This window comes from Delphinus delphis, chromosome 10, assembly GCF_949987515.2.
Source record: "Delphinus delphis chromosome 10, mDelDel1.2, whole genome shotgun sequence".
Classification (NCBI taxonomy): Eukaryota; Metazoa; Chordata; class Mammalia; order Artiodactyla; family Delphinidae; genus Delphinus; species Delphinus delphis.
Window position 1 is genome coordinate 65,010,487 of NC_082692.2, and position 24,409 is coordinate 65,034,895.

Sequence of the window (24,409 nt, forward strand, 5' to 3'; positions counted from 1 at the left end):
CTCTCCCGTTGCCGAGCACAGGCTGCGGACGCGCAGGCTCAGTGGCCGTGGCTCACGGGCCCAGCCGCTTCGCGGCATGTGGGTTCTTCCCGGACCGGGGCACGAACCCGCGTCCCCTGCATCGGCAGGCGGACTCTCAACCACTGCGCCACCAGCGAAGCCCTTGGCCTAATTTTTAAATCTTTATTTCCTGGGGAGAAATTGTCACTAGTTAAAAATAATGGTATTAGCATCAGCCCAATAAACGTCTATTTAATAGAGTAATATTGAAAACAAGGTTGGATCTGTGCCCTTAAGAAACTCAGCTTTAAGAGAGGCAAGACAGGAGAATAAATAAGGATTGTACACTGGATTCCAATATATTGTACATATACCTGTGTACTTGATATGTGAATGACCTCATTCTCTATTTTGCAAATGCAATAATTATACAGAAAAACTGATTGTTCCCTTTTATTCACTGGAGAGGATTTATTACCAGTGACCCAAAGTGAAGGCTTCTAATTAAAGAGATTTCATTAGCAGAAAATATATTTTGGGTCCTTCGCTAGTGTCATGATGTAAAGGGATTATATGTTTTGTCATAACAAATAAGTACACTGGATTATAGATAGACTTTTACATTGTTAATGCATAAAATTCACAACCCTACAATATGTTACTCATTACTATTAATTTTCACTCCAAATTAATGTGGGGCTTTCTAGTATTTAATGCACCTGACTTGGGTACAGGCTCTGAATTAAACAGGAAGCTGAAAATCATGTATAAGAAATACACGAATACGTGCAAGAAGCAAGAACTAAAAAAAGGAGAGTCCATTACACATCAGTATCTTGAATATCTTGAATATCAGTGTATACATGACTCATGTATGGGTGGAAATGGTGTGGGTTATCTACGGACTTGCACAGAGAGGAGGCTCCCTAACATCACTGGCTTCACACAGGCGTTTCCACGTTGTGCAGCAACAACTTGAGTGGGACTTCACGGCTCTGTCTATCCATAATACTTGACAAAAGCCCTAAAAGGTACTTAAAGTCATAATGGCACTTCCTATACTGTTTGAAGAAACTGTGCAACAAGGCAGTTAAGATTTAATCTTGGGTGAATGGGACGCCAAAGAATTAGGCAGCGAACTAGGCCGCGGAGAGGGAAGCGGAAGCCTAGCGTGGTCCTGTGAATCGGCGGCCAACAGGCGACGGCCTCAGAACGTACGCAGAAATTCCCGGCCCTGCGCGCTGACCCAAAGACCTAGCTTTTCTTCGACTAGATAGCGGCCGGGAAACAACAGTCTTTTATCCACTCCACGAACGTCTGGATGTCTTTTCGGTGCCGGACACCGATTACAAACAGAGAAGTGGGAAGTCCGACAGAAGAACCCTGGTTTAAAGTATCCCGGCGGGCGGCGCTGGTAAGCAAAAGCCGGAAGAGATGCCGTGACCACTCTCCAATAAGCCGAATCCTCTCTTCTGCTGCCTCTCGCAGCCGTCGGCACCGGCTGTGCTCTGGGCCCACTCTGGGTCGCAGCGCTGGGCTGTAGAGAAGTGTCCGCAGAGAGGCGTTACTGCCCAGCGCCTGCCGCGACCCCGGCGACCGCGGGTCGACCCCGGGCCGGAAGTGACGGAACTGCTCTGAGCACTTCCGGAGCTGCTGAGACGGCTTCGCCGGAGGAAGCAGCGCGGGCCTTCACCGGGGTTGGCCCGCCGCCTCCGCCGCCGCCGCGCCTGGACCCGGTTCTTCTGGCCCGGCCCGACCCGGTCTGGCCCGCCCGGGCTCAGCGGCCGCGGGGCCACGGCTCCCGGTAAGTGCGCGGTGCGAGTCTAGGCCTTGTTTACCCCGGCGGGCCGGGGGAGGGGGTGGGCTCTCCGCGCGCCTCCCTAGCTCGGCCAGGGCTCCGCCTTCGTCGCTGCCCGCGAGGTCCCGGCGCCCTTGGCAGCTCTTACACTGTTTCAGCGCACTCCTCCACCCGCCGAGGGGCGGCTGAAGGCTGAGGCCAGGGCGAACCGGCGCCTGGCGTCTCTCCGTTATTCCTACTCTCGCCGCCTGCTCAGCTCGCAGTGAGGTCGGAGGCCAGCGCCTCTGACCGACTGGCGCCGGCGTATCTGGGCCCTCCCGGCCGGGCGCGCCGGCAGACGCGCTGCCTTCGGGGCTCCCCACTCGAGTCATCGTTGGGAGCTCTAGCAGTGCCGCCCGCGCGGTTAGTTAATGCCCGTTGGTGAAGGGTCCCGCAGCGCGTGGGCTCCGTGTCCTCGCGGATATGCCGGCGCCTCGGACGGGACAGGCGGCCCAGGAGCTGCGTTGACGCCTCGCCCGACGCTGCTGTGGTAGCGGCGGCAGAGGCGACCGTGTTCTGGGATGACTTAACCTCAGTACTGATTGTTACCCTGTCCCATAGAACTTTCTGCCACAATGGTCATATTCTGTATCTTTGCTGTTAAGTAGGGTAGCCACTGTCCACACGTGGACATTGAGCATTTGACTTACGGCTCTTTCAACTGAAAAAGCAAATGTTAAATTTAATTTTTAAGTTAAGTTAAATTTAAATAACCACATGTGGTTAGTGGCTACCGTATTAGACAGGGTTCATATTTTTGTATCAAGTAATTTTCTTCGGACTTGTAGACTTAGTAACTGACCCTACAGTGCTAAATATTTCGTCTGGAGTAAACGTTGTCAGACCCACCAAAAAGTCTGTGTTTTGTTCTTGTCATCTTTAAATTGAGAAGTCTTCCGTTTGAATTCTTCAGCCCAGGGTGGGTGGCAGGTCTTCTGAACACGTGACTTTGACTGGGGGAAGGGGGAGGAGTAATTGCGGTTACTCCTTTTCTGTTTGGGATGTGAGGATAATATTTAATATCCAAAGGAAATCAAAGCGTTATCATCAGTTCTGTTAATAAAGTAATAACATACTGGCCACTTTAAACAATGTCAGCACTCTTTCAAATAGAATAGGGGTATTTAACTTGGAAAAGATTAAAAATTAAGGTTTTATTTAAATTTGGACCTAGAACACCCAGTAAGTACGAAATGACATTCTCCTTTTTGGAAGGCAGCCTGAAGTTTTCCCCTGTTTCTTGAATATTTAGTTGGTGAGAAGGCCATGGGCAACCTGTAAGCCCAAATCCTGGAGAAAAAATCTAGAGAAAGTGAAAACGGTGCTTTTTTTTTTTTTTTTGCGGTACGCGGGCACAGCTCCGGACGCGCAGGCTCAGCGGCCATGGCTCAAGGGCCCAGCCGCTCTGTGGCATGTGGGATCTTCCCGGACTGGGGCACGAACCCGTGTCCCCTGCATCGGCAGGCGGACTCTCAACCACTGCGCCACCAGGGAAGCCCAAAACGGTGCTTTTTTTGTTGTGATTCTGGAGGTAGCTTTGTGGATAGTATTAGGCTCTCTGGGAGGGTGATGGGGCGTTATGAGTCCTCATAGGCCCTGGATCTGGTGAAAGTATTATGCTGGACTCTACTGGTTGGCAGCAGTGTGGTCCTGGGCAAGTTGCTTAATCTTTTTGAACTCTAGTTTCCTCATTTGTAAGAAGGGGATGATAGCCACTTTGTAGGATTATAAACATTTAATGAGAATGAGTCTGACCTGAAATTGGCTCTCATTAAATGAAAGCTATTATTGGTAGTGATATTTTGTAGATGGGAGCAATTTTTATAATGCTCTTTATGCAGATTTGCCTAATAAGCAGTATCGTACATAAAAATGCAGATAAAAGAAAACAATAAAAAAATCAATTATTCGTCACCTATTTTGGAAATCATCCTCCATAATCATTGTTTGGACTTTGATTTTCATTTAGTTTAAATTTGCCTGTTTGTGTTTGAAGTATTTCTTTGAAAGTTATAAGCTCTGGTTTTCCAAGAAATTCAAAAGGATAAAGAAATGGACATAAAATTTCTAATTAAGTAAGCAAATAGTACTTATTTAGTCTTGGATAGTGGGATCTGCAGTTCTGAGAAAGTCAGGTAGCCCTTGAGCATGTCAGAAGAGAGGTGGAAAATGGGTGTTAATATTGCCTAGTGGGCATTCTACTGGAGACATTTTTTTTGTCTTTTTTTGAGCCCAAACCACTGGACCACCAGGGAATTCCCTCTGTTTTCTATCTCTCTCTGTTTTTGTTTTGTTTTGTTTTTTGTTTTCTTTTCTTTTGGGGACTTTTTTATTTGAAAATATTTTTTTCATGAATAAAGTGAAATCTGAAATATTGGCAGTATTCTGTAAGTGTTAGTGGAGATGACTTCATGGCAAAAGTCCAGTTTAAGTCAATTATGATTTGGTTTGTCAACCTCTATGTAACATTTAAAATTGAAATTGTGGTAGTTAACTTAGGAAATCTTAACAATAAGAGTGAGGTGGTGCCCAACATTGTAAATCAACTGTACTCCAATAAAAATTTTAAAAAAAAAGTGAGGTGTGGTGGGCTTTCAAACTGAGGGAGGGAACTGGGTATCCATTTCTCTCACCAGTACCCCAGGTTAAATTATTGTTAGCTGTTTATTTATTTAAGTCTGTTTATTTATTTATTTATTTATGGCTGTGTTGGGTCTTCATTGCTGTACGCAAGCTTTTCTCTAGTTGCCGTGAGCAGGGGCTACTCTTCGTTGCGGTGCACGGGCTTCTCATTGCAGTGGCTTCTCTTGTTGCAGAGCACGGGCTCTAGGCACGTGAGCCTCAGCAGTTGTGGCACGCGGGCTCAGTAGCTGTGGCATGTGGGCTCTAGGGTGCAGACTCAGTAGTTATGGTGCTCGGGCTTAGTTGTTCCATGGCGTGTGGGATCTTCCTGGACCAGGGATTGAACCTGTGTCCCCTTCATTGGCAGGTGGATTCTTAACCACTGTGCCACCAGGGAAGTCCCACTGTTTACTTTCAATACTTTCTTTTTTTAGAAGGCCATGTAACTCTTGTCAGTATATAATTATGACATATAGATTTCTGTAGGACTTATAAGAAAACAATTTCTGGTCCCTTGCTGCTTGTCCTTTTAAATGTTTTTACTTTTTAAAAAATAAATTTGCAAACTCAGGGTACCAATTTTAAAATATATAAATAGAACTATCTCTTTTCATTTTAGATGGAAATTATATAGACTATTTGGATGACATCTTCCTGAAAGAGCTTCAGGAATTACAGGTATTTTTAATTTAATTTAAAGATTAATTTTTTTCTCCTAAAGGAAAAATACCATAGTTAAGTTCAGTTGTGATGAGGTGGTTCTAGCATACAAAACAATTTTGTTAAAAGTCAAACTGTAAGTATTACATTACTGCCCTCTCATTAATGTGACTTATTTTTTAATTTGAGCATTTATAGGTAACACATCAGAGGTAGATTCACTGATATTTTTATAATATCATTAAAATGTGGCTCTATAATCCCTTAGACTGGTTACATATTCAGCACACATTGATTTTTAATCTTTGTTTTAATTTTTTTTTTTTTTTTGGAGAGATTATGTACTTCAAATAGGTTTTAAATTTACTTTAGTATTTGATCCAGATTTGGTTATGTAAATTATTTACATACTATTCAATCCAAATGCTCTTGCATTTTAAGGTCCTATTATTTTTAGATTTAAATCACTATTTGATACTGTTCCTTGGAAATGATCACTTGAAATAGTTCTTGTGCCAAGAAGTTAATGGGTATTTGCCAAAGTCCTCTCTGAGAAGAAGTTAAGACTTGTGACTGTTTTGCTTTCTCAACTAGTATTCTCTTTTCATTTATATGTAATTGAGTAACATTTTGATCTGTGAGGATTTTTCAGTAGCTGGTTACATTTGATCTCTTGTTTCTTTACCCTAAGTAGATTCTAGCCTTATCCTGCTAAGGCAGAATATCTATAGTTTTCCTTCACTATTGGGTCAGTTTCTTTGCTTCTTAAGTACCTCTTTTAAAAGATTAGTAGAACCCTTTAAAATGGAAAAATCAGTTAACTTTGCAGACTAGAGGAGGATGTTGAAGAGCTATGTGGTTTTTATTTTTTCTTTACTATGCACCTTTTTTTCCATTTATCTGAGAGTGATGTCTGTAAAACAATGGTATTCTTTCCCTAGATATTAGGGAAAGAACTGTGTCCCTATTTATGTACTGTGTCACCACTCAGTGGAGCATAATTAGCTAAGAGATTTTAAACTTTGGTTGTTTAGCTTTTAGGATGCTTCTTCTGTGGGCAGCCAGCTGTGGGAATGTACTCCTCTCTTAAGGACTGTGGCAGGAAGGACAAATCTATGGGACTTTAACTCCTTGACATAGAGCAGATAGCCTTACTCTTTCATGCCAGACCCTTCATGTGAAGTTACCATTGTTAACTGCTTCTGCCCCTCCAGGAAAGGGTTTCCCTTTGAAAGGCCTGGGCATAGAGATGGTGGTGAGGTTTCTTGTATGAGGGGAGAGTTGGAATAGGCCACAGTGGGGATAGGACCAGGGCTATGCCATTTTGATTCTTGAATGGTTTCTGTTACAGCTTCTCATAGTGAAAGTAAGTAACACTTATTTTTTTCTTTTCTTCCTTTAGAAGACAAAAACACTAATGCATTTGAGAAAGTGGTAAAGTTTGTGGGGAGGGGAAAAAACTGCTTTCCTGATCTGCAACTCATCTGGATGTTAAGATGTCTGTGGACATGAATAGCCAGGGGTCTGACAGCAATGAAGAGGACTATGACCCGAATTGTGAGGAAGAGGAAGAGGACGAGGACCCTGGGGACATAGAGGACTATTATGTGGGCGTAGCCAGCGATGTGGAGCAGCAGGGGGCCGATGCCTTTGATCCTGAGGAGTACCAGTTCACCTGCTTGACCTACAAGGAGTCCGAGGGTGCTCTCAATGAGCACATGACCAGCTTAGCCTCTGTCTTAAAGGTGAGCAGCGTTGTCAATTCCCAAGTGTAATTCCTGCAATTAAATCTAAATATGAGCTGTTGCTAATGTCTCCTTCAGACTGATCAAATGGCCTGTAGCTTGAAACCAAATATAACTGTATGTTGCATCATCTGGACACATTTGATGCATTTACTTTGTTTGCTATTATGTGCATATCGAAGGTCCTCAGCTTCCCAGACTACTAGGAATTAGAAAGGAAGGGTGGGGTGGATTCAGGAAAAATAGACCAGAAGTACATAGAAAGCAGAACTGCATAGATTAACACTTGTTTCAGAAAGTCTTATGAAACTTTATGAGGTAAGATAGGATAAGCATCAGAATCACCATCTTCAACACACCAGTGTGTGGGTGACTGATAAATGTCTTAAGAGAGGTACCTAGATATCCTGGTTTGCTGTGAATAATCAGTGCTTCTGGGCTAATGAGCTCATTTGTTTCGTATACTGATGACTAATGTCTGATGTTGAAAGAGATTTTAGCAATAACTAAGAATAAAGCAAGTTCTCATAGCTTGTATTTCATTGATTTTGGGGAGTGTTAAATTGAAATTTTAAGTAATTAACAAAATTGGTTATTCTAGCAAGCACCTTATTTTTAACACTTAAACTAGCATACTTTTCAATATCTTGCACCTCAGGCCAGTTACTGTCCTCACTATGTACCTTTTGTACTATGTAATATTACACTGGTACATAGCATAGCCACATAGAACACCATGTACTGTGAATGTGAATATTATTATAGTCATTTAGACAATTTCCCAGCATGTTTCTTTCTCCTCTAACATTGGCCATTATGTGAAAGTGGGGAAATTTCTCCTACTTTACTGTTTTCCCTGACCTTCCTTTCAGGAACTGTTACATGGATTTTGTTGTTTGCTAAAATTGAAGATCAAGAGCACATTGGAATGAATTCAACTAAATAATTTTCATGTTGGTATTTAAATGGAAATAACTAAGGTGTGCCATGGGTCATTACTATAAAAGTTGCTTTATCTACTAGTTCAGGCAATTTTTTTTTCCAGGTGATCGGCAAAGGCTAACTAATACCTTGGATTTGGACACTCAGGGCTTTATTAGCAACTAGCTGAAAGCTAAAGCTTTTTGTGTGACTCACTCCTAGAAGTGTGCACATTTCCTCTCTTGTGCTCAGCATAAAACTTTGAAGAATGGAGACCCATTGGAACCTCTGGGTTTGGGATTTCTCCACCATAACGATAACAAAGCTGCTGGGACCTCTGCTTTCCAAGGGCATTTCCCTGGTAGAAAAGAGGCATCAGATCCTTTCCTTCCTCGTTATTCACACCTCTCCCTATCTGGTCAACTAGTTTCTTTTACTTTAACCATATTATACATAGTCTTGGTATTCAAAATTACAAAAAAAAATTGTCAGGTGTGTGGTTCTGGACGGTATCAATTGACTAAGTTCATCAGGATGTTCCCATCTATGCATAGGAATTCTCAGTTTGTCCAGCCCCTTGCGCTGACTTCCTGACCTGCTAGAGTGGGGCACAGCTGAGGGGCACAGGCCCTTTCCTCCTTTTTTTTTTTTTTAAATTGTAGTAAAATCCATAAAATTTACCATTTTACGTCCTTCCTTTTTATTAGGCTGTCATATTGTCGGCCCCCTGGAAAGCCTTTCCTTCATCTCCTCACCTTTTAGTACCCTCAGGGCTCCTTCAGAGTCTACCTTGTGATTTCCCTGAGTGAGCCTCCTCAAGACCCTTTAGAACACAGTGGTTGTTTCTTTTGGTCCCAGTGTCCAAATGTTACAGCCCATGTTTATTACATCGTATAGTGTAGTCTTCTGACTGCTTCATGTTGTTTTACCTTTTCACATGTTTTTGCATGTTCTCTCCAACTAGATTGTTACTTCCTGGAGGGCAGAAACTACATTTTACCTTCTCTCTCCCATCATCGCTATCATAGTGTTTCATCCATAATAGGTATTGAATAATTTTGAGATACTTGTGGATTTTGTCAATTTTTGATGATGTAGCTGATGCTATTGGTGTGAGCTAGATTTCCTAGTCCCTGCTATATATTCTCTACTGTCGTAAAAGGGCATTATTCTGTCCCTCAAGATCATGAAGAGTAGAACAAAAAGAACTTGGAACAGAGATGAATGAACAAAGAGAGATGGAAGAAAGTTGAAACCCCAGGAAAGGGTTAAAGAGAAAATGAAGCAAAGAGGAAAATAATCCATGAAATTTTAGATGATGGTAGAAGTAGAAGATGGATTTTTTTCCCTCCCTCACTGAGGAGCATGTTAACACCATTTCCTTTCTGGGGCTGGGCGGCAAACGTCCTGGCTCGTTTGGTGGCTTGGCTGCACATAAAGGGGCTCAGTGGTGTTTTAAGTGGTTCAGGAATTTGACCAAAGACAACAGGCAGAAATGGCTTGGTTAAGAGTAGGGGAGAAGGAATCACACATAATCTTCCTCTCTCAGGCTGGCTAAAAACTAGCATTGGTTTTATTTTTGTGTTTAAAATTTTTTTGAGACGAGGAAATAATTTAAGTGCTGAGTTTACAGAATGGTGTTCACAGGTGCTTTGGCTACTCTCACTCCCCTGTTGCATGTGTCTCTGAGAATGGAGCTCAGTAGTCATCACCCAGGTCAGTACTGATTTCCCTCATTGGTCATGGTGCTGTTTGCACAACTCTGTGACTTATTGAGATATTTAATTCTTTCATATGATTTAGGTGTTATTCAGCTAGTAGGAAATGTGATATGTACGTGGTTTAAAATTAGAGCCTTATGAGCAGCTGTCCATGAACAAAAGCTAAGTTTGAGGAGTGGCATCAATTTTCCACTGATCTGTGTTACTCATTTTTTTGTGTTCTGGCAGTTGCCTGTCGGTTAGCCGTAGCCTAACAAAATTAAGCCTTCTGTTACCTTTTGGGATTTGAAGTCTCTTAAGTAGAAAATTGCCAGTTGCCTGGGACACTGGGCTTTTGGTTTAGTGAGGGCCCTTGGTGTCAGAGAGTCTTCCTGTATGTATTCTGGGACCAGTCCTTGAGTAAGATCATTAATTGAGAAAGGAAAGTGCCCAGAAAATCAGATCCCGGACTGAGGATAGACAACAGAGAAAATGCTTATCTGTTATGGGGTGGTGGCGGTGGGGACTGCTGATGTTCAAATAATGGCAAAACAGAAGCATTGTTTAGGGAATGAGCTAACATCCTATACAAATGGAATAGTCGTGAAAGATGAAATGATTGCCAAGTGAGGTGGATTGTGTTGTAAGAGGGGGAAGATCTCTGACGAATATTTTAGTGATATTTCAGTCTTTAAAGAAAACAAAGTTACCTTTTAAAAAAAGTTTTTTAAAAATTTTATTTATTTTTGGCTGTGTTGAGTCTTCGTTGCTGCGCACAGGCTTTCTGTAGTTGCGGTGAGTGGGGGCTACTCTTCGGTGCGGTGCGCGGGATTCTCATTGTGGTGGCTTCTATTGTTGCAGAGGACGGGCTCTAGGTGTGTGGGCTTCAGTAGTTGTGGCGTGTGGGCTCAGTAGTTGTGGCTTGCAGGCTCAGTAGTTGTGGCGCATGGGCTTAGTTGCTCCACGGCATGTGGGATCTTCCTGGACCAGAGCTCAAACCCATATCCCCTGCATTGGCAGGTGGTTTCTTAACCACTGTGCCACCAGGGAAACCCTACATGCTGTATTTTTATATGAAACTTACACAAAGATTATTATTGCTGCTATAGATGAGGGGAGGCCTTTTCTAGTAATAACAGGCATTTTTATTGCAAAATGTGCTATAGTTAACTTAGAATAATTTTGTCATTCAGTGAATCCTGTTGGTACTGTTCCCTGAATTTCATGAGGCATTTGCTGTCAGGCTGCCTAAGAAGGAGATTAGGCATGGTTGAGCCCCAGAGAGAGCCCAGGCTGGCTTTCATTGGTGATGGGCTGGAAGCGTCTCCCACGTTTTGTGCGCCTTCTCTCAGCAGCATGTCAGGGCTGTGGGCGGGAGAGGCAGAGTGTTGCTGCTCAGAGCCCTGCTCATGCTTCAGAAAGGAGAAGAAATAGTACATTTTGGGCTAGATCTAGTCCATGGAGCTACCGTGAGCTATCTGAGCTTTCTGCTGATAGGATAAACTTCAAGATAGGGTGCAGCAGCAGTGCAAGTAACCAAAGTCCACGGGTCGATTAAGCATGGGGATGGGGAAGTTACCTTCTGGGCTGGAGTGGGAGACTAAGATGTATAGGTAAAAAAGAATAAAATGTAGAGGATCATGAATGCAGCCTAAGGTGTCTTTACTGTTGGAGGGAAGAATTTGATTTTTTAAACTTCAGTGCTGAACTGTGCTGCTCATTTTCTCAAGCCTGGTTTTCCTCAAATAGGGTTAGAGAAATAAACTGGTTATTAATGAGTGTTTTTACTACAGTTCTTGCTTTACGAATTGCTGTATTAACTGTAGTAGAGCTGGGAAAATGTTCCCTAGAACACTCTATTCTGCCACCCTCTTGCTTGAATTTGTTTTAAGATCTAGTGCTTGCTATTCAGCAAAATATGGCTGGAAAATCTCTCAAGAGTTCTTTTTCTGTGGATCATTTTTCCCTTTCATGGATGAATCATGAGTTTTCAGGACTTCTGACTTTAAGTGCAGAAGTCTTTATAGTCCCTTGTTCAAAACAACCCGGTTTCTATGCATTTGTCATTTGTAACATAAGCAGTTAATATTCTTAACAACAAATACCTTATATTTATCCTTTCTCTCAAGTGGCACTGAGTTTTTGTATAATATCTGGAAAAGACTAACTTTATTAAATCAACTTTCTTGTATTCTGGTATAGCTGAATTTTAAAAACATTTTACTTTTATTTATACATTCATTAATTAACCAAGTAATGGTTGTTTTCTTGTTACTACTCATGGAAAAGTATCTTTAAACTGGGCCTAGTAACACTGAATGTTTGTGTGCTGAACAGCCATCTGATTTCTATTTTTATGATCTGATGTCAGGTTTCTTTGCATGCCTGTATCTCAGAATCTAGATTAAATTCCTGTGTTTCAAATAGTTGGTTGTTAGTGGATGTGTTGACCATACTTCACCATGCTTTAGTCTGGAAGTCTGATTTGTGTTTTACTGGTATATAAATTTATTTTTTAAAGGGAGATGAGAAATGTCCAGAGTGACATTGAGAATTGCCTAAGTGCAGCTAGTGCTAGAGTTGTCCCTGTCTTGCCAGCTTAGAAAGGTTATTGTTATCATTGACTTTGTGTCCTCACTGTGTACCTGGCATCACACACAACATGCTCACTGCCTTCCAAAAAGAAGCTCTTCATCAGATTCAAGGCCAGCTTTCATTCTGGTCTTTTCTTGTACTTTCACACTACCTTAGGAACCGTGTAAACCATTTGTAATCAAGGGGTGATTCTAATTCCACAGTTGTCCTAAACCTGAACTTACTTATATTTAAATGATTATTGTTGAGATGTTAATACAGTTGAAGAATATCATTCATAATTCCATTAATGTAAAATAAAAGTTTTCTTCCTTGCTTATTATCCTTAGGTCTTGTCCCTATTCATAGATAATGTTACTCTGCTGCAATTCATTGATTCATTCAACCAATATTTATTGAGCACCTACTATGTTACAGGCACTGGGAAAATAGCTGTGAACAAAATAGACAAGAATCCTTGATCTGGGCAACAGTACATTCTAGTAATCGTTATGTACATGTATTTATATATTCTATTTTTTTGTGTAAATTTCAAACATTTCCTCTTGTTTATACTTCATCCTCATTAGTTATTTTAGGGATAACATACCATCTTGTTCTTGAACCATAATTTTCTCAAGCTTTCCCCATTGGGCATTTAGGTGAGTACTTATGTGTTACAGTTATGGGGACTGGTTATATTGCTGTGAGTATTTTCATGGATGTGGCCTTTGTGTTGTTGAGCCTGGGCTAGTGGTCAGATAACTAGGTTCCAGTTCCTTTTCTGCCATTTAATATAACATGACCATGGGCAAGTTTCTCAACATCTCTAAGCTTCAATTTCCTCATCTATAAAATAATGATAATTAATACCTTCTTCACAGCATTAAGTGAGATGATGCATATAAAGTGCCTGGCACATGAGTGTTCAAACATGGTCATGGTAGAAGCAGGGCAAGAGTTGAATAAGGAGAATATTGCTTTCACATGTTTGCTGTGGGTCCTTAAAACATTCTCAGGATTATGCATTTTGAGTCATAGGGTAGGAGCCACATTGTGGAAGGTTCTGGGTGACATATTACTGACCGATGCTTCTGAGTGTGTGTGTGGTAGTTGGATCATGTACCTTGGACTCTTTTGCCTTCATCCAAAGCCTCTAGTGTCCTTCTCCTGGGGCCTACTGATAATAAAAGTAAAAATAACACAAATTGAATTTTGAATTGGGACTAGGAAAAGATTATAGGGGAATGTAGCCTGTCTTTTGTTGCTACATTTCTGATGAACTGCAGCGGTTGGTCTTGTGCCTGCATTGACAGCACTCCTTAATGAAGTGCTGAGCTTAGTTGATTTTGGGATCCTTGTTACTAAGGCACCTCCTTACCATTTTTTTTTTTTTCCCATGCCACATGGCATGCGGGAATCTTAGTTCCCCAACCAGGGATCGAACCCGTGCCCCCTGCAGTGGAAGTGTGGATCCTTAACCACTGGACCGCCAGGGAATTCCAAGCACCTCCTTACTTTAACTTTTGCTCTGTCCCAATATCACTCCCCTACTGCTCTAGGAAAAATTTAAAGGATTAGAGTTCTCTGCTCGAAAGAGTGAAGAGTTGTAGGAAAGATTTGAGAAAGGTACAGACTGAGATAGCAGGAAGCTTCTCATCTTGCTCGTCCTGAAATGTGTCTGCCTGTGGCTTGATTAATTAAACTGTCATGAATTGTCGGAATTTGAAGCTTACGTTGTGTTCTCTTTTCTTTAAACTATCACGAGCCTTTATAAACATGAAATGGTTTTACTGTGGTAACCACAAGTTACCAATCATAAATAGAGGAAAGTACAGGCAGGAAGAGTGAGAGGTTTGTTTGGAGATTTTAACAGGAGAACAGAGCTGTTCTTATAATCATGAACAAAGAGTGGTCTCTATCTGAAAATGTTGCTCTCTGTGACTAGCAGTTTCTTTCCTGGCCAGTACATGCTCTACCCACTTATTTCCTTTTTCCGTTGTTTTAGACTTTTACTGGTTTCTTCAGTGCTCTCACCATCATTTTCCAGTCTGTATATAGCCTTGCCACGTTTTACAAGAAATATTCCAGTGCCATCAAACGTGGCTTTCTGGATTCTCTATCTTAATTGGTGATACCACCATCTACCAAGCTGGAAACTGAGGATTTACCCTTGACTCCCTTCTCCCATGAAGCCCTCTCTGATCTCCACAGTCATACACTCTTGCCTCTATAGCACTTTGTGGTACATCGTTCTTTCTTTTTTAAGTTGTTTATTTTTTATTTTTGGCTGCATTGGGTCTTCGTCATTGAGTCTTTGTTGTTGAACGTGGGCTTTCTCTAGTTGCGGCGAGCAGGGGCTACTCTTCATTGTGGTGTGCAGGCTTCTCATTGCAATGGCTTCTCGTTGCAGAGCACAGGCTCTAGGCGCGCAGGTTTCAGTAGTTGTGGCACATGGGCTCAGTAGTTGTGGCATGCAGGCTCTGGAGCACTGGCTCAGTAGTTGTGTCTCACGGGCTTAGTTGCTCCATGGCATGTGGGATTTTCCTGGACCAGGGCTCAAACCCGTGTCCCCTGCATTGGCAGGCGGATTCTTAACCACTGCGCCACCAGGGAAGTCCCTGTGCACGTTTCTTGGTATGTGCTTATGCTATTTGGAAAATTAGTTGTTTGTAAGCCAGGGATTGAACTCTTTGAGATAGAAGTACATGTTTTTTCTTTGTATAACAACATCTAGCAAAAAATGCCAGGTTATGTTTTGTTCTCAGTAAGTGTTGCTTATTGTTGATCTGACTGCCTAAGCCCAGGCCAATAATTGCAAAAGTTGAGAATCTAACCCCGAGGCTCTACTCTGCGTGCTCATGTTTGTAAACAGAAGACATGCTTGTTGAAGGGCTTCCATGAAGCCAGCTGACTTTTAAGTACAGATAATATATACCTAGTGGATATGTGGTTCCCAGCTTGGTGTGCATGTCAGAATTAGTTTTGGCAGTTCTCATACAGAAGACTGAACTTCGTGCAGATATAATAAAACAATCTTCAGAGGTGAGGTGAGGTATTTTACATTATATTCATGTGGAAGTACAAAAAAATTATGAAATGATTCAGGTTATCAAAATGAGGAGAGATGAGTGCATCCTTTCTTTGGCTGCTGAAAAGATATGTCCAACATTCAGAGTGTACAGGTTTTTTAACCAGAATGAGAGTAGGATGTAAACTGCCCACCTATACTCACAAATTGGGTAGGTTTCCTGTAATATTTTTGATGTCTAAACATTACTTCGTATTTCCTTACCAAAATAAAAGTGGGTCCTTATGTCCATGTTGATAATGAGTAGCTATAAAACTGACTAATAGTATCTGCAATCATAAATACAATGTGAATGTTTTAAAGGGTTTTTATTTTATGACATAAGTAGAACACCTGAAGTCTTTGCTTCAAGATGGTTGGCTGCCCTCACATACGTTTGTCCCTTCTCCATTTTTTTTGTTTGTTTGGTATTCAGATGTCTGTAACAGCTTTATTTACAATAGCCAAAAACTGGAAACAACCCAAATATCCACAAACAGATGAATGAACAAATAGTGGCATACCCATAGAACAGCGTACTGTCATCAATATAAAAAGAGTGGGCTGCTCATACAAACATCATTGATAAATCTCAAAATATGCTGCATGAAGAAACTCAGGGGAAAAAATAAACAATTTATTATTTCAATCATATACAATGCTAGAAAATGCAAACTTATCTATTGTAAAGGAAAGTGAATTAATGGTTGCCTGGAGAGCTGGGGGGAGGGCAGGAAAAGAGATTATTAAAGAGCATGAGGTAAATATGGAGGTGCTCCTCCATTTTTAAATAACCATGAAAATGAAAGTAAAGGCATATATATGTTATAAACACATATTAACAAAGAGAACATGTCGGGGGAGCATGTGGGACATCATTGTACGTGGGAGCCAGTTTGTCCAACCTGTCTTTGAAGAGGTTGTGGGCTCTGGTTTGACTGACAAAGACTGGGAAAGATAAGTGTGCTGCAGATGGGGGGATTAATTAAAGGTCTGTATGTAGAACAGTCAGCCCTGCTCTCACTTGGTCTCTCGGCAAAATAATCTGGATAATCTGGGGAGAAATAGGGCACTTAGAGAATGTAAGATTTGGTTCTCTTCATTTGTCATTTTGGGAGCCTTTGAGTCTTGAATAATTGCTGCCCCTGATCAGTTACCCTAAAGAAAAGCCTGTCATTTGGCAGGTCTGTTCACGTACACAGAGCTAGGATTCATTTCCTGAGGCCCCCTGTTTGAAAATTGTAACATTCACATAAAATTCACCATTTTAAAGTATACAATTCAGTGGCATTTAGTACACTCATAGTGTTGTGCAACCATCTTCTGCATCTAGTTCCAAAACATTTTCATCACCCCAAAAGGAAACTTGGTACCCATTAAGCAGTTACTTTCCACTCGCCCCATCTCTGGCAGCCACTAACCTGCTTTCTTTGTCTCTGGATTTACCTATATATGTTATATAAATGGAATCATGGAATATGTGACCTTTTGTTTTGCTTTCTCTTATCATAAGTTTTTGAGGTTCATCCAAGCTGTAGCATGTATCAGTACTTCATCCCCCTTTTTGGGTGACTCTTCATTTTTTAATGTGAATGGCTAACCAAGAATTACCAGACATTTCAGGAAAACATGCAAAATGAAAGAGAAACAGAAAAATTGACCTTAGCTGAAACAGACCAGTAGGTAATTTTGCTTGTTTTTAAAAGTGCACTATTTAGTATTTGCCAAGATACTCAAGAAGATGTGACATCTATAAAACAATCAGAGATGCCATCAGGAAGAAAATCAAAACAAAAAGAACTTGTGGAGATGAATTATGGGTTTGTCAAGTTAAAAAATATTCCGTAGATAGGTCAGAAGATAAAATCAAGAAAATCTCTCAATGTAAAGCCAACATGCAGGCAAAAAATGTATGTGAAAAAACAGAGACATGGAAGTTCAAGCCAGAGATCCAGCATTTACTAGGATTTGTGAGAAGTGAGAACAAAAAATTGAAGGAAAGAAAATATTAAAAGGTATAAGAAGGAAATTTCCAGGAGCCAAAGAGAGGAGAGTCTTCATATTGAAAGGGTCTATTCATTGCCCAGAAGAATAAAGAAAGACCCATTGCCAGAACTGTCCCTGTGAAATTTCAGAAAAACAAGGATAGAGAGAAAACTCTAAAAGTTTCCATAAAGATATATCAGGTCTTCTAAAAGAAATGGGAATCAGATGTCTCAGCAGCAGCAGTTACAACCAGAAGACAGTGGAGCAATGGCCTTCAAAGTCCTGAGGGAAAATAGTTCTGAATCTAGAATTCTGTCCTTGAAAAATAAACTCATTTTCAGATGTGCAACAACTCCCAAAATTTATGTCCCTTGTACCTTTTCTGAAGTAGTTACTTCAAGATGAAAATCAAAAAAGAGAAAAATAAAATTCAAGAAATGATTGAGGACTTACCTGGTGGTGCAGTAGTTAAGAATCCACCTGCCAATGCAGGGGACACAGGTTTGAGCCCTGGTCTGGGAAGATCCCACATGCCGCAGAGCTAGTAAGCCCGTGTGCCACAACTACTGAGCCTGCGCTCTAGAGCCCACGAGCCACAACTACTGAGTCCACGTGCCACGTGCTCCTAGAGCCTGTGCTCCATAACAAAGAGAAGCCACCGCAATGAGAAGCCTGTGGGCCGCAAAGAAGAGTAGCCCCCACTTGCTTCAATTAGAGAAAGCCTGCTTGCAGCAATGAAAACCCAAAGCAGCCAAAAAATAATTAATTAATTAATTAATTTAAAAAAAGAAATGATTGAACTAACCTAGTAGTCCAGTGAAAAGTCTCTTGTTCAGCTGTGTAACAGGCCTGGAAAACGGTCAGCCCAGATTGGAACAGAAACTTGGTGCGATCCAAGAAAAATTTCTTCAGGAATAGGAGTGAGGTGGATTCCAGCAATAGAATGAAGAAGCTGGAAGATGGGTGGGATGTGGTGAAGAAACCATAAGTCTCTTCACAAGGGGCAAGGGAAATAGAATTCCCATGCAAAGCAGAAAAACTACACACAAAAAAATCACAAGCCAAATAAATATAAAGCAAACCCTCCTTATGGCACAAGTATGAGTGATTGGCAGCGACTAATAATGATAATGTATTTGTGCCTGATGTACAAACATTCTTCTTTGAGTGGGCCAAGGATCGTGACATTGGAAGCTCAGGGTAGAAAATGCAATTCTGGCCCTGTAAACAATGACTTAAAATTACAAAGGCTACAGATAGAGGAACTGAAAATAGTGATTTTAATATCAAAAAGTTGGGGCTTGGATGGGAGTGGGTAGCGAGTGGTATAAGTAAGCTAAGTCTGGTAGAGAATTATGGGCCTACTCAGCGATGTTGGTAACAACCAGAAGAACCCAAACGAATGAATGACTGGGAGAGATTTCTCCTGGATGGGAAGACTGGGAGGATGGGGGTGGGGCGGGACAGAGGGGCAGGTGTTGTTCCTTTTCATCAAAGTGCTTTTTATGAACCATTTGATTTATTTTTTGTTCAGTGGTAATTGGGATAGGTAAAGAATTTGTTGATTCCCAATAAAAGAAGTGTTTCTGAGTGTCTTCTGTTGTCTTAACTTTTAGATAGATGCTAGGAAAGATGGGGAAAAAATAGTTTAACCTCTACCATAAAATAACTTAAAGATCTCTTTGCCTTTAGTTTCTGCCCCCTCCTTTTTTAGAATGGTGAGAAAGAAAGGAGGTATAAATAAATAAAACCTTTTCTACTTCTATTTCATATTTTCTGATATACCCCACTAAAAGCACCATTTTATTTTGCTCTCTTGAAAAACTTGAAGTGGTTTCTCCAGATTCCAGCCTGAACTCTTCTTTCCTGTTGCTCCTCTCCCTAATGTTTGATTTTTGCCTCCTCAAACCTCCCGTCAGCATCTCTGCCATTCCTGTCACCCTCAGAAGGCTTCTCAGCCCGCCATTCTTTTTCTTTTTTTTTTTTTTGCGGTACGCGGGCCTCTCACCGCTGTGGCCTCTCCCGTTGTGGAGCACAGGCTCCGGACACGCAGGCTCAGCGGCCATGGCTCACGGGCCTAGCCGCTTCACGGCATGTGGGTTCTTCCCAGACCCGGGGCACGAACCCGTGTCCCCTGCATCGGCAGGCAGACTCCCAACCACTGCGCTACCAGGGAAGCCTTCTTTTTTTTTTTAAACCCTCCCTTCTGGAGCTGTATCTGGCCTCTCCTGCTAGATTGTGCACCCCCTGAGGGCTTGGAAGGCTTTGGTGCCTGCCTGGGCTCTGGAGGAGGCTGTGGATTTGCAGTGGCTTGAGATCAGACCATAGGAGACAGGCAGAGGGTAGTATTAGCATATAGGACCTAGTACTGGCACAGGTATTGTTCTAGGTGCTTAGGTATGACAGAGGAGGAAAGTGTTCTTAAAAACCTCTTCCCTCAGAGAGGAGCTTCTATTCTGTTGGAGGTTTACATAAACATAAAAGTTATAAAAATGTGATGTATGTTTTGAGCATAGCCAACAACAGCAGTCAGTGGCTCTGCCTTTGAAATATGCTGTTGGTGTTTGTGGCTTTGTCACTAAGATATGCTAGCCTATGAGGTGTCCTCTGCAGAAGAGAGGTGACCTAGCTGGAACTGCCTAAAGGTATTTGGTATTCCCTCTCCTTTGTCTCCTCACAGTAGCAGTAGTTGGAGAAGACAGCATTGTTTGAAATCACTTATGGACAAGATGGGTTTATAGCTGCAGGAATATGGTAGGATACTTGGCTTTTAGTCCTACTATGTATAGTTCATTGGCTATCAGCTCCTATCTGCATTTCTTTTGGTTGTGGTTACTGGATATAACCTTGGTTCACTGAAGTTACAATCATCCTGCCTATATATGGCATCCCCCTAGAAAACTGTTAGAATTCTAGAAGGGGCTGTAATCAGCCTTTTGTACTAAGTATTTCCCAGAAGATTTTCATTGAAATGCAAACCTAAAAGATATGCTGGCTGGGATTTACTTCAGTATAATCTAGAGGGTAGGGGATAGGTAGGGTGCAGATACAGTGGACCTGGCCATGAGTTGATGTTGGAGCTGGGTGATGGGTACGTGGGTTTCATTATAGTCTTCACTTATATAGATGCTTGGAATTTTTCATAATAAAAAAATTACCCTCATGGTCAAGAAATGGATGACTTTCGTATTTTTGCTTTATTGTATTTTTCATAAATAACTTTAGTAAGGTCTTTAGGTGTTTTTGGTATTGATTTTAATGATCAGAGACCATAACAGGACTAAATTAAGGATAGACTGGAGAGAAATCTTCAAATTTGTGTTTATTAATCAGAGTTTTTAAAGCACTTGTAATACATGGGTGCCTCAATTACAAGTCAGCCCTCCCTCCATGGAGAGAAAGTAAAGGAAGCAAAGTTACAATCAGGTGCCTGAGAGCTGACCTTTTAGAGGCTGAGAGTATGAAGGTGTGAAGTATGGGAGAAGTGAAGGCCCACCACTTAAATTAGACTTTAGACCTTGCCTAAGGTCATAGGCACTCTGGGACCCTACTACCACCACCACCACTGCTGATTTTGCCCCATTCTAGGCTGGTGTTCACCTACTCCTTTGTCTCTGTGCTTTAACCTTCTTTCTCTTATTCCTTCAGTACTTTCTTGCTTCACCTTCTACCCTGCAAGACCAAAATCCATCCATCTTGATCTCCTTAGGCTAGTTTTCCTGTATCATGTCCCTTTCTACCCCAGGCCCAGAAGCTGGCCAACAATTCACTCTTTTCCTTCATCTCTGCTTTTTAGTGAATGACCACTAGTGTTTGTTAACAAATGTGATTGGACCATGAAGTGGCTTAACAACAGGCTGAGGCATGGAGACCCATTCATGTAGCCTTAAAAGATTTCAGGCAGTTGGCAAGTAAGAATTCTAAATAAAAATTGAAACTACCACCTGTATTTTTTCAGGCCGTTGATGCTCACTGCCATCAGCTGCATCCTCCCTATGGCACTGGTAAGTGTGGGAAGGGCTGGTGACAGTTTTGGTGGGCTGCTGAATTTCTTTTTTCTGGGGGAAAAAAATCTATCTGCAAGCTGTGTTATTAACTTGTCCCCAAGGGCTGGACAGCTTGAACCAGCTATAGGAGACTAAAAAGATGAAGAAGCAACTGACCATGTTCAGGGGTTTCCTTGGGGAACTGTTGTCAGGAATGGAGGCTATTCAGTATGTGCTTTGATCCTTACATAAAATTAGCATGTCCTGTGCATTATTTTGAATAATAAATATACTATACAGGTTCTCTGGGATGTCAAGTAATGACTGTTAAATTTCTGAAATTCTGAAGACATTTTTCACAAAGATAGATGTTGGCGATGTATTGAAAGAGTCCAGAATATTGTATGTACTTATCGTTTCCTTCAGTAGCAGGATTTATCTCCCTCTGGTATTTTAAGTTCTTTGTGGTCAGGGGATCAAAAATGTTTGTTCCAATGATTAAGTTATAAAATTCTGATAGAGACTTACTTGAATTTTTATCGGGGAAGGGTTTGGTGGAAACCAGAAAAGAAATGTGTGGCTCTCATTTACTAACAGACTTCAGGTGGACTTAGGGTCCTGTGATTTGAAAAATAATTTCACCACAGTCAGCTTTCTGCTCAGGGACCTAATAGGGAAAATACATACAATGAAATTGAGACATAGAGTGGGGCAGCAAGTCATAGGAATGCTAAAAGACTGCTAAAATATAACCCAGTAACCAGATTGCTGCTGGAGTTGCCTTATCTAAGTTCCTGTAATCCTGCATCTGTCTCCTTGTAATGAGTGGGTCAGAGGCCACGTAGATCCAGAAGTTTTATCTTATCAAGGTGGTCTCCATTCCAAGTTGACAGGCTGATGTTTACACTATTTCATTTCTCTATTCTCTGAAGCCCTTAGATCATGGAATAAAAATGCCTCCAGACAGAATATCTAACGAAGTGCTGAGGTTGTAGACTTGTGTGCTGTTAACCATGTCAGGAACTGCTTGCTGATAACAGCAGTTAAAATATTCATGTACACTTCATTACATCTCTGTGAGAAAATCTTAGCATCATTGGCTCATATCGTGGATTTTCCCCCTCAGGTCCAACTCCTACCCACCCACCCCCCAAAGTCCTGCTTATGAAGCCAGGATAGAATTGTGTGCACGCTTTATATATTCTTTGTTAAAAAACAGAACGGAGAACTTAACTCCCCAGCAGCTGTCTAGTCCTTTAGGTATCTGTGAACAGGTGGTAACTGCTGAACATGTTTTGAGGGCCTCTATCTGGGAAATACCTTCTTAAGTGTCTCTCCCAGACATTATGGAGGATGACAGAAGAAGTTTGCCTGCAACCTTTGGGAAATAGTGATGTCCGGCAGCAAAGTCCTTTTTGACATGCATGTAGCCAAGTGCTTCCTGAAATAAAGATCAGAAAACCATCTAAGGGTGTTAAGATTGTAAATGTAATGGCAAAACAAAGCCAAATTGAATTGGCAATACAGAGCAATGTCCAGGGTGGATGACAACAGAGGTGACCCCACAGTCCTTTCAAGCTGGAGAGAAAGCTCTACAGAGTCTTCTGACCCATTGTGGGTCAGGTTTGAGGGCACAGGGAATGAGGGGAAAAAGGCAAGGAAGATGGGCTACACTTGGCCTCTGTTCTGACCCCATCTTTGACTCTGTGAAAACCTTCTCTAGACCACCCAGGGACGTGAGGGCACCCTTCAGTCTTTGATGAACTTTATACCACTTATTGCCCTCCCTTCCCCACTTTGATCAGTCACACTCCCTTCCCCAACTCCCTGGGGAAAATGAGAGAGAAGTTCTTATCTTTGGGGCTTATGTTCACACTGACCAAGGCTTAGGCACAAATCCAGTTGCTCAGAGACAGGCCAAGGAGTGAGAGGAAGGCAGGCCTGAGAGTTGTGCCCTGTGGAACAGCAACAGTTTGAGCTGACAGACCGGGAGAAGAGCATCCAATGGAACACTAAGAAGGCTGGGTGTGGGAGGTTTAGAGGGGGCCATAGTGTTATGAAGTTATTGGCATTACAGACCTATTTATGCTAAAATTCACATTGCCTAATCGGTTAACCTTTGGTCAGAACTATGTTAAAAACTCTGAAGGGAAATTTTTCTGAAGGGAAAATTTTCATTTCGAAGAGTAAGTAAAAGATCAAAATGAACTATTTGATGCAGTAGTGTAAGGGTCAACCCTCCGTTTATTGTGACATTTGTTTATGCAGATGATTGCCATTGAATTAAATTTGGCAAACTTTCCCTCCAACTTCATGAAAAATTTAAAATATACAAGGAAGTTTAAAGAATTGTACAGTGGACATCCATTTACATACCATCTCGATTATATAGTTGCTAACTTTTTGCTGCATTTACTTTATTATATATCTGTCTATCAGTTTTATTTTTAAACAGCTTTATTGAAGTATTACTGACATTCCATTAAATTCATCCATTTTAAAGTGTACCATTAGAAGAGTTTTAGTAAATGTAAACAAATATACAACCATCACCACAATCCAAGTTATAGAACGTTTTCATCACCCAGAAAGTTCCCTTGTATCCATTTGTAGTTGGTCCCCACTCCCAGTCCCACCAAACTACTGATCATCTTACTGTCTGCATAGTTTTGCCTTTTCTAGAAATTTAATATAAACTGAATCATACAATATGTAGTCTTTTGTGTCTGGCTTCTTTCACTTAGCGTAATGTTTTCAAAGTTCATCCATGTTGTATCACAGTAATGCTTTCCTTTTATTGCCCAATGATGATTTTCCATTGCATAGATATATACCACATTTTGTTTATCCATTCATTCATCAGTTGATGAACATTTGGGTTGATTCCAGTTTTTGGCTATTATGAAATATGATGCTGTGATTGTTTATATCCAGGGTTTTATGTGGACATGTTCTCATTTCTCTTGGATAGATATCTAGCAGTGGGATTGCTAGGTCATATGGTAAATGTATGTTTAACATTTTAAGAAAATGCCAAAATGTTTTCTGAGGTGACTCTACTATTTTACATTCCCACCAGCATTATATAAGTGTTGCACGTTCTCCACATGCTTGCTAGCACTTAGTATCGTCAGTCTTCTGGATTATAATCATTCTAGTGAGTGTGAAGCAGTATCTTGTAGTTTTAATTTGCATTTCATTTCCCTAATGACTAGTAATATTGAGGATCTCTTCTTGTGTGTATCTGCTATTCATTTTTTTTTGTGAAGTGTCTGTTCAAATCTTTTGCCCATTTTTGAAAAATTGGG

General features: G+C 41.3%; 1 protein-coding gene across 3 annotated transcripts in view; it reads left to right on the forward strand.

Annotated features, from left to right (window-relative positions):
• Window positions 1-819: 819 nt before the first annotated feature.
• The window catches only part of ARIH2 (ariadne RBR E3 ubiquitin protein ligase 2), a 46,059-nt gene continuing 22,469 nt past the window's right edge, over window positions 820-24,409 (forward strand). The window contains exons 1-3 of one of the 3 annotated variants that reach the window (XM_060022444.1): window positions 820-1,804; window positions 5,079-5,137; window positions 6,522-6,864. In XM_060022444.1, the coding sequence (XP_059878427.1) occupies window positions 6,616-6,864 (249 nt within the window). In that variant the 5' untranslated portion in view covers window positions 820-1,804; window positions 5,079-5,137; window positions 6,522-6,615. Of the gene's footprint in view, window positions 1,805-5,078; window positions 5,138-6,521; window positions 6,865-21,073; window positions 21,120-24,409 lie in introns of those variants that run through there. The other 2 variants (XM_060022442.1, XM_060022445.1) reach the window with 2 other exon arrangements.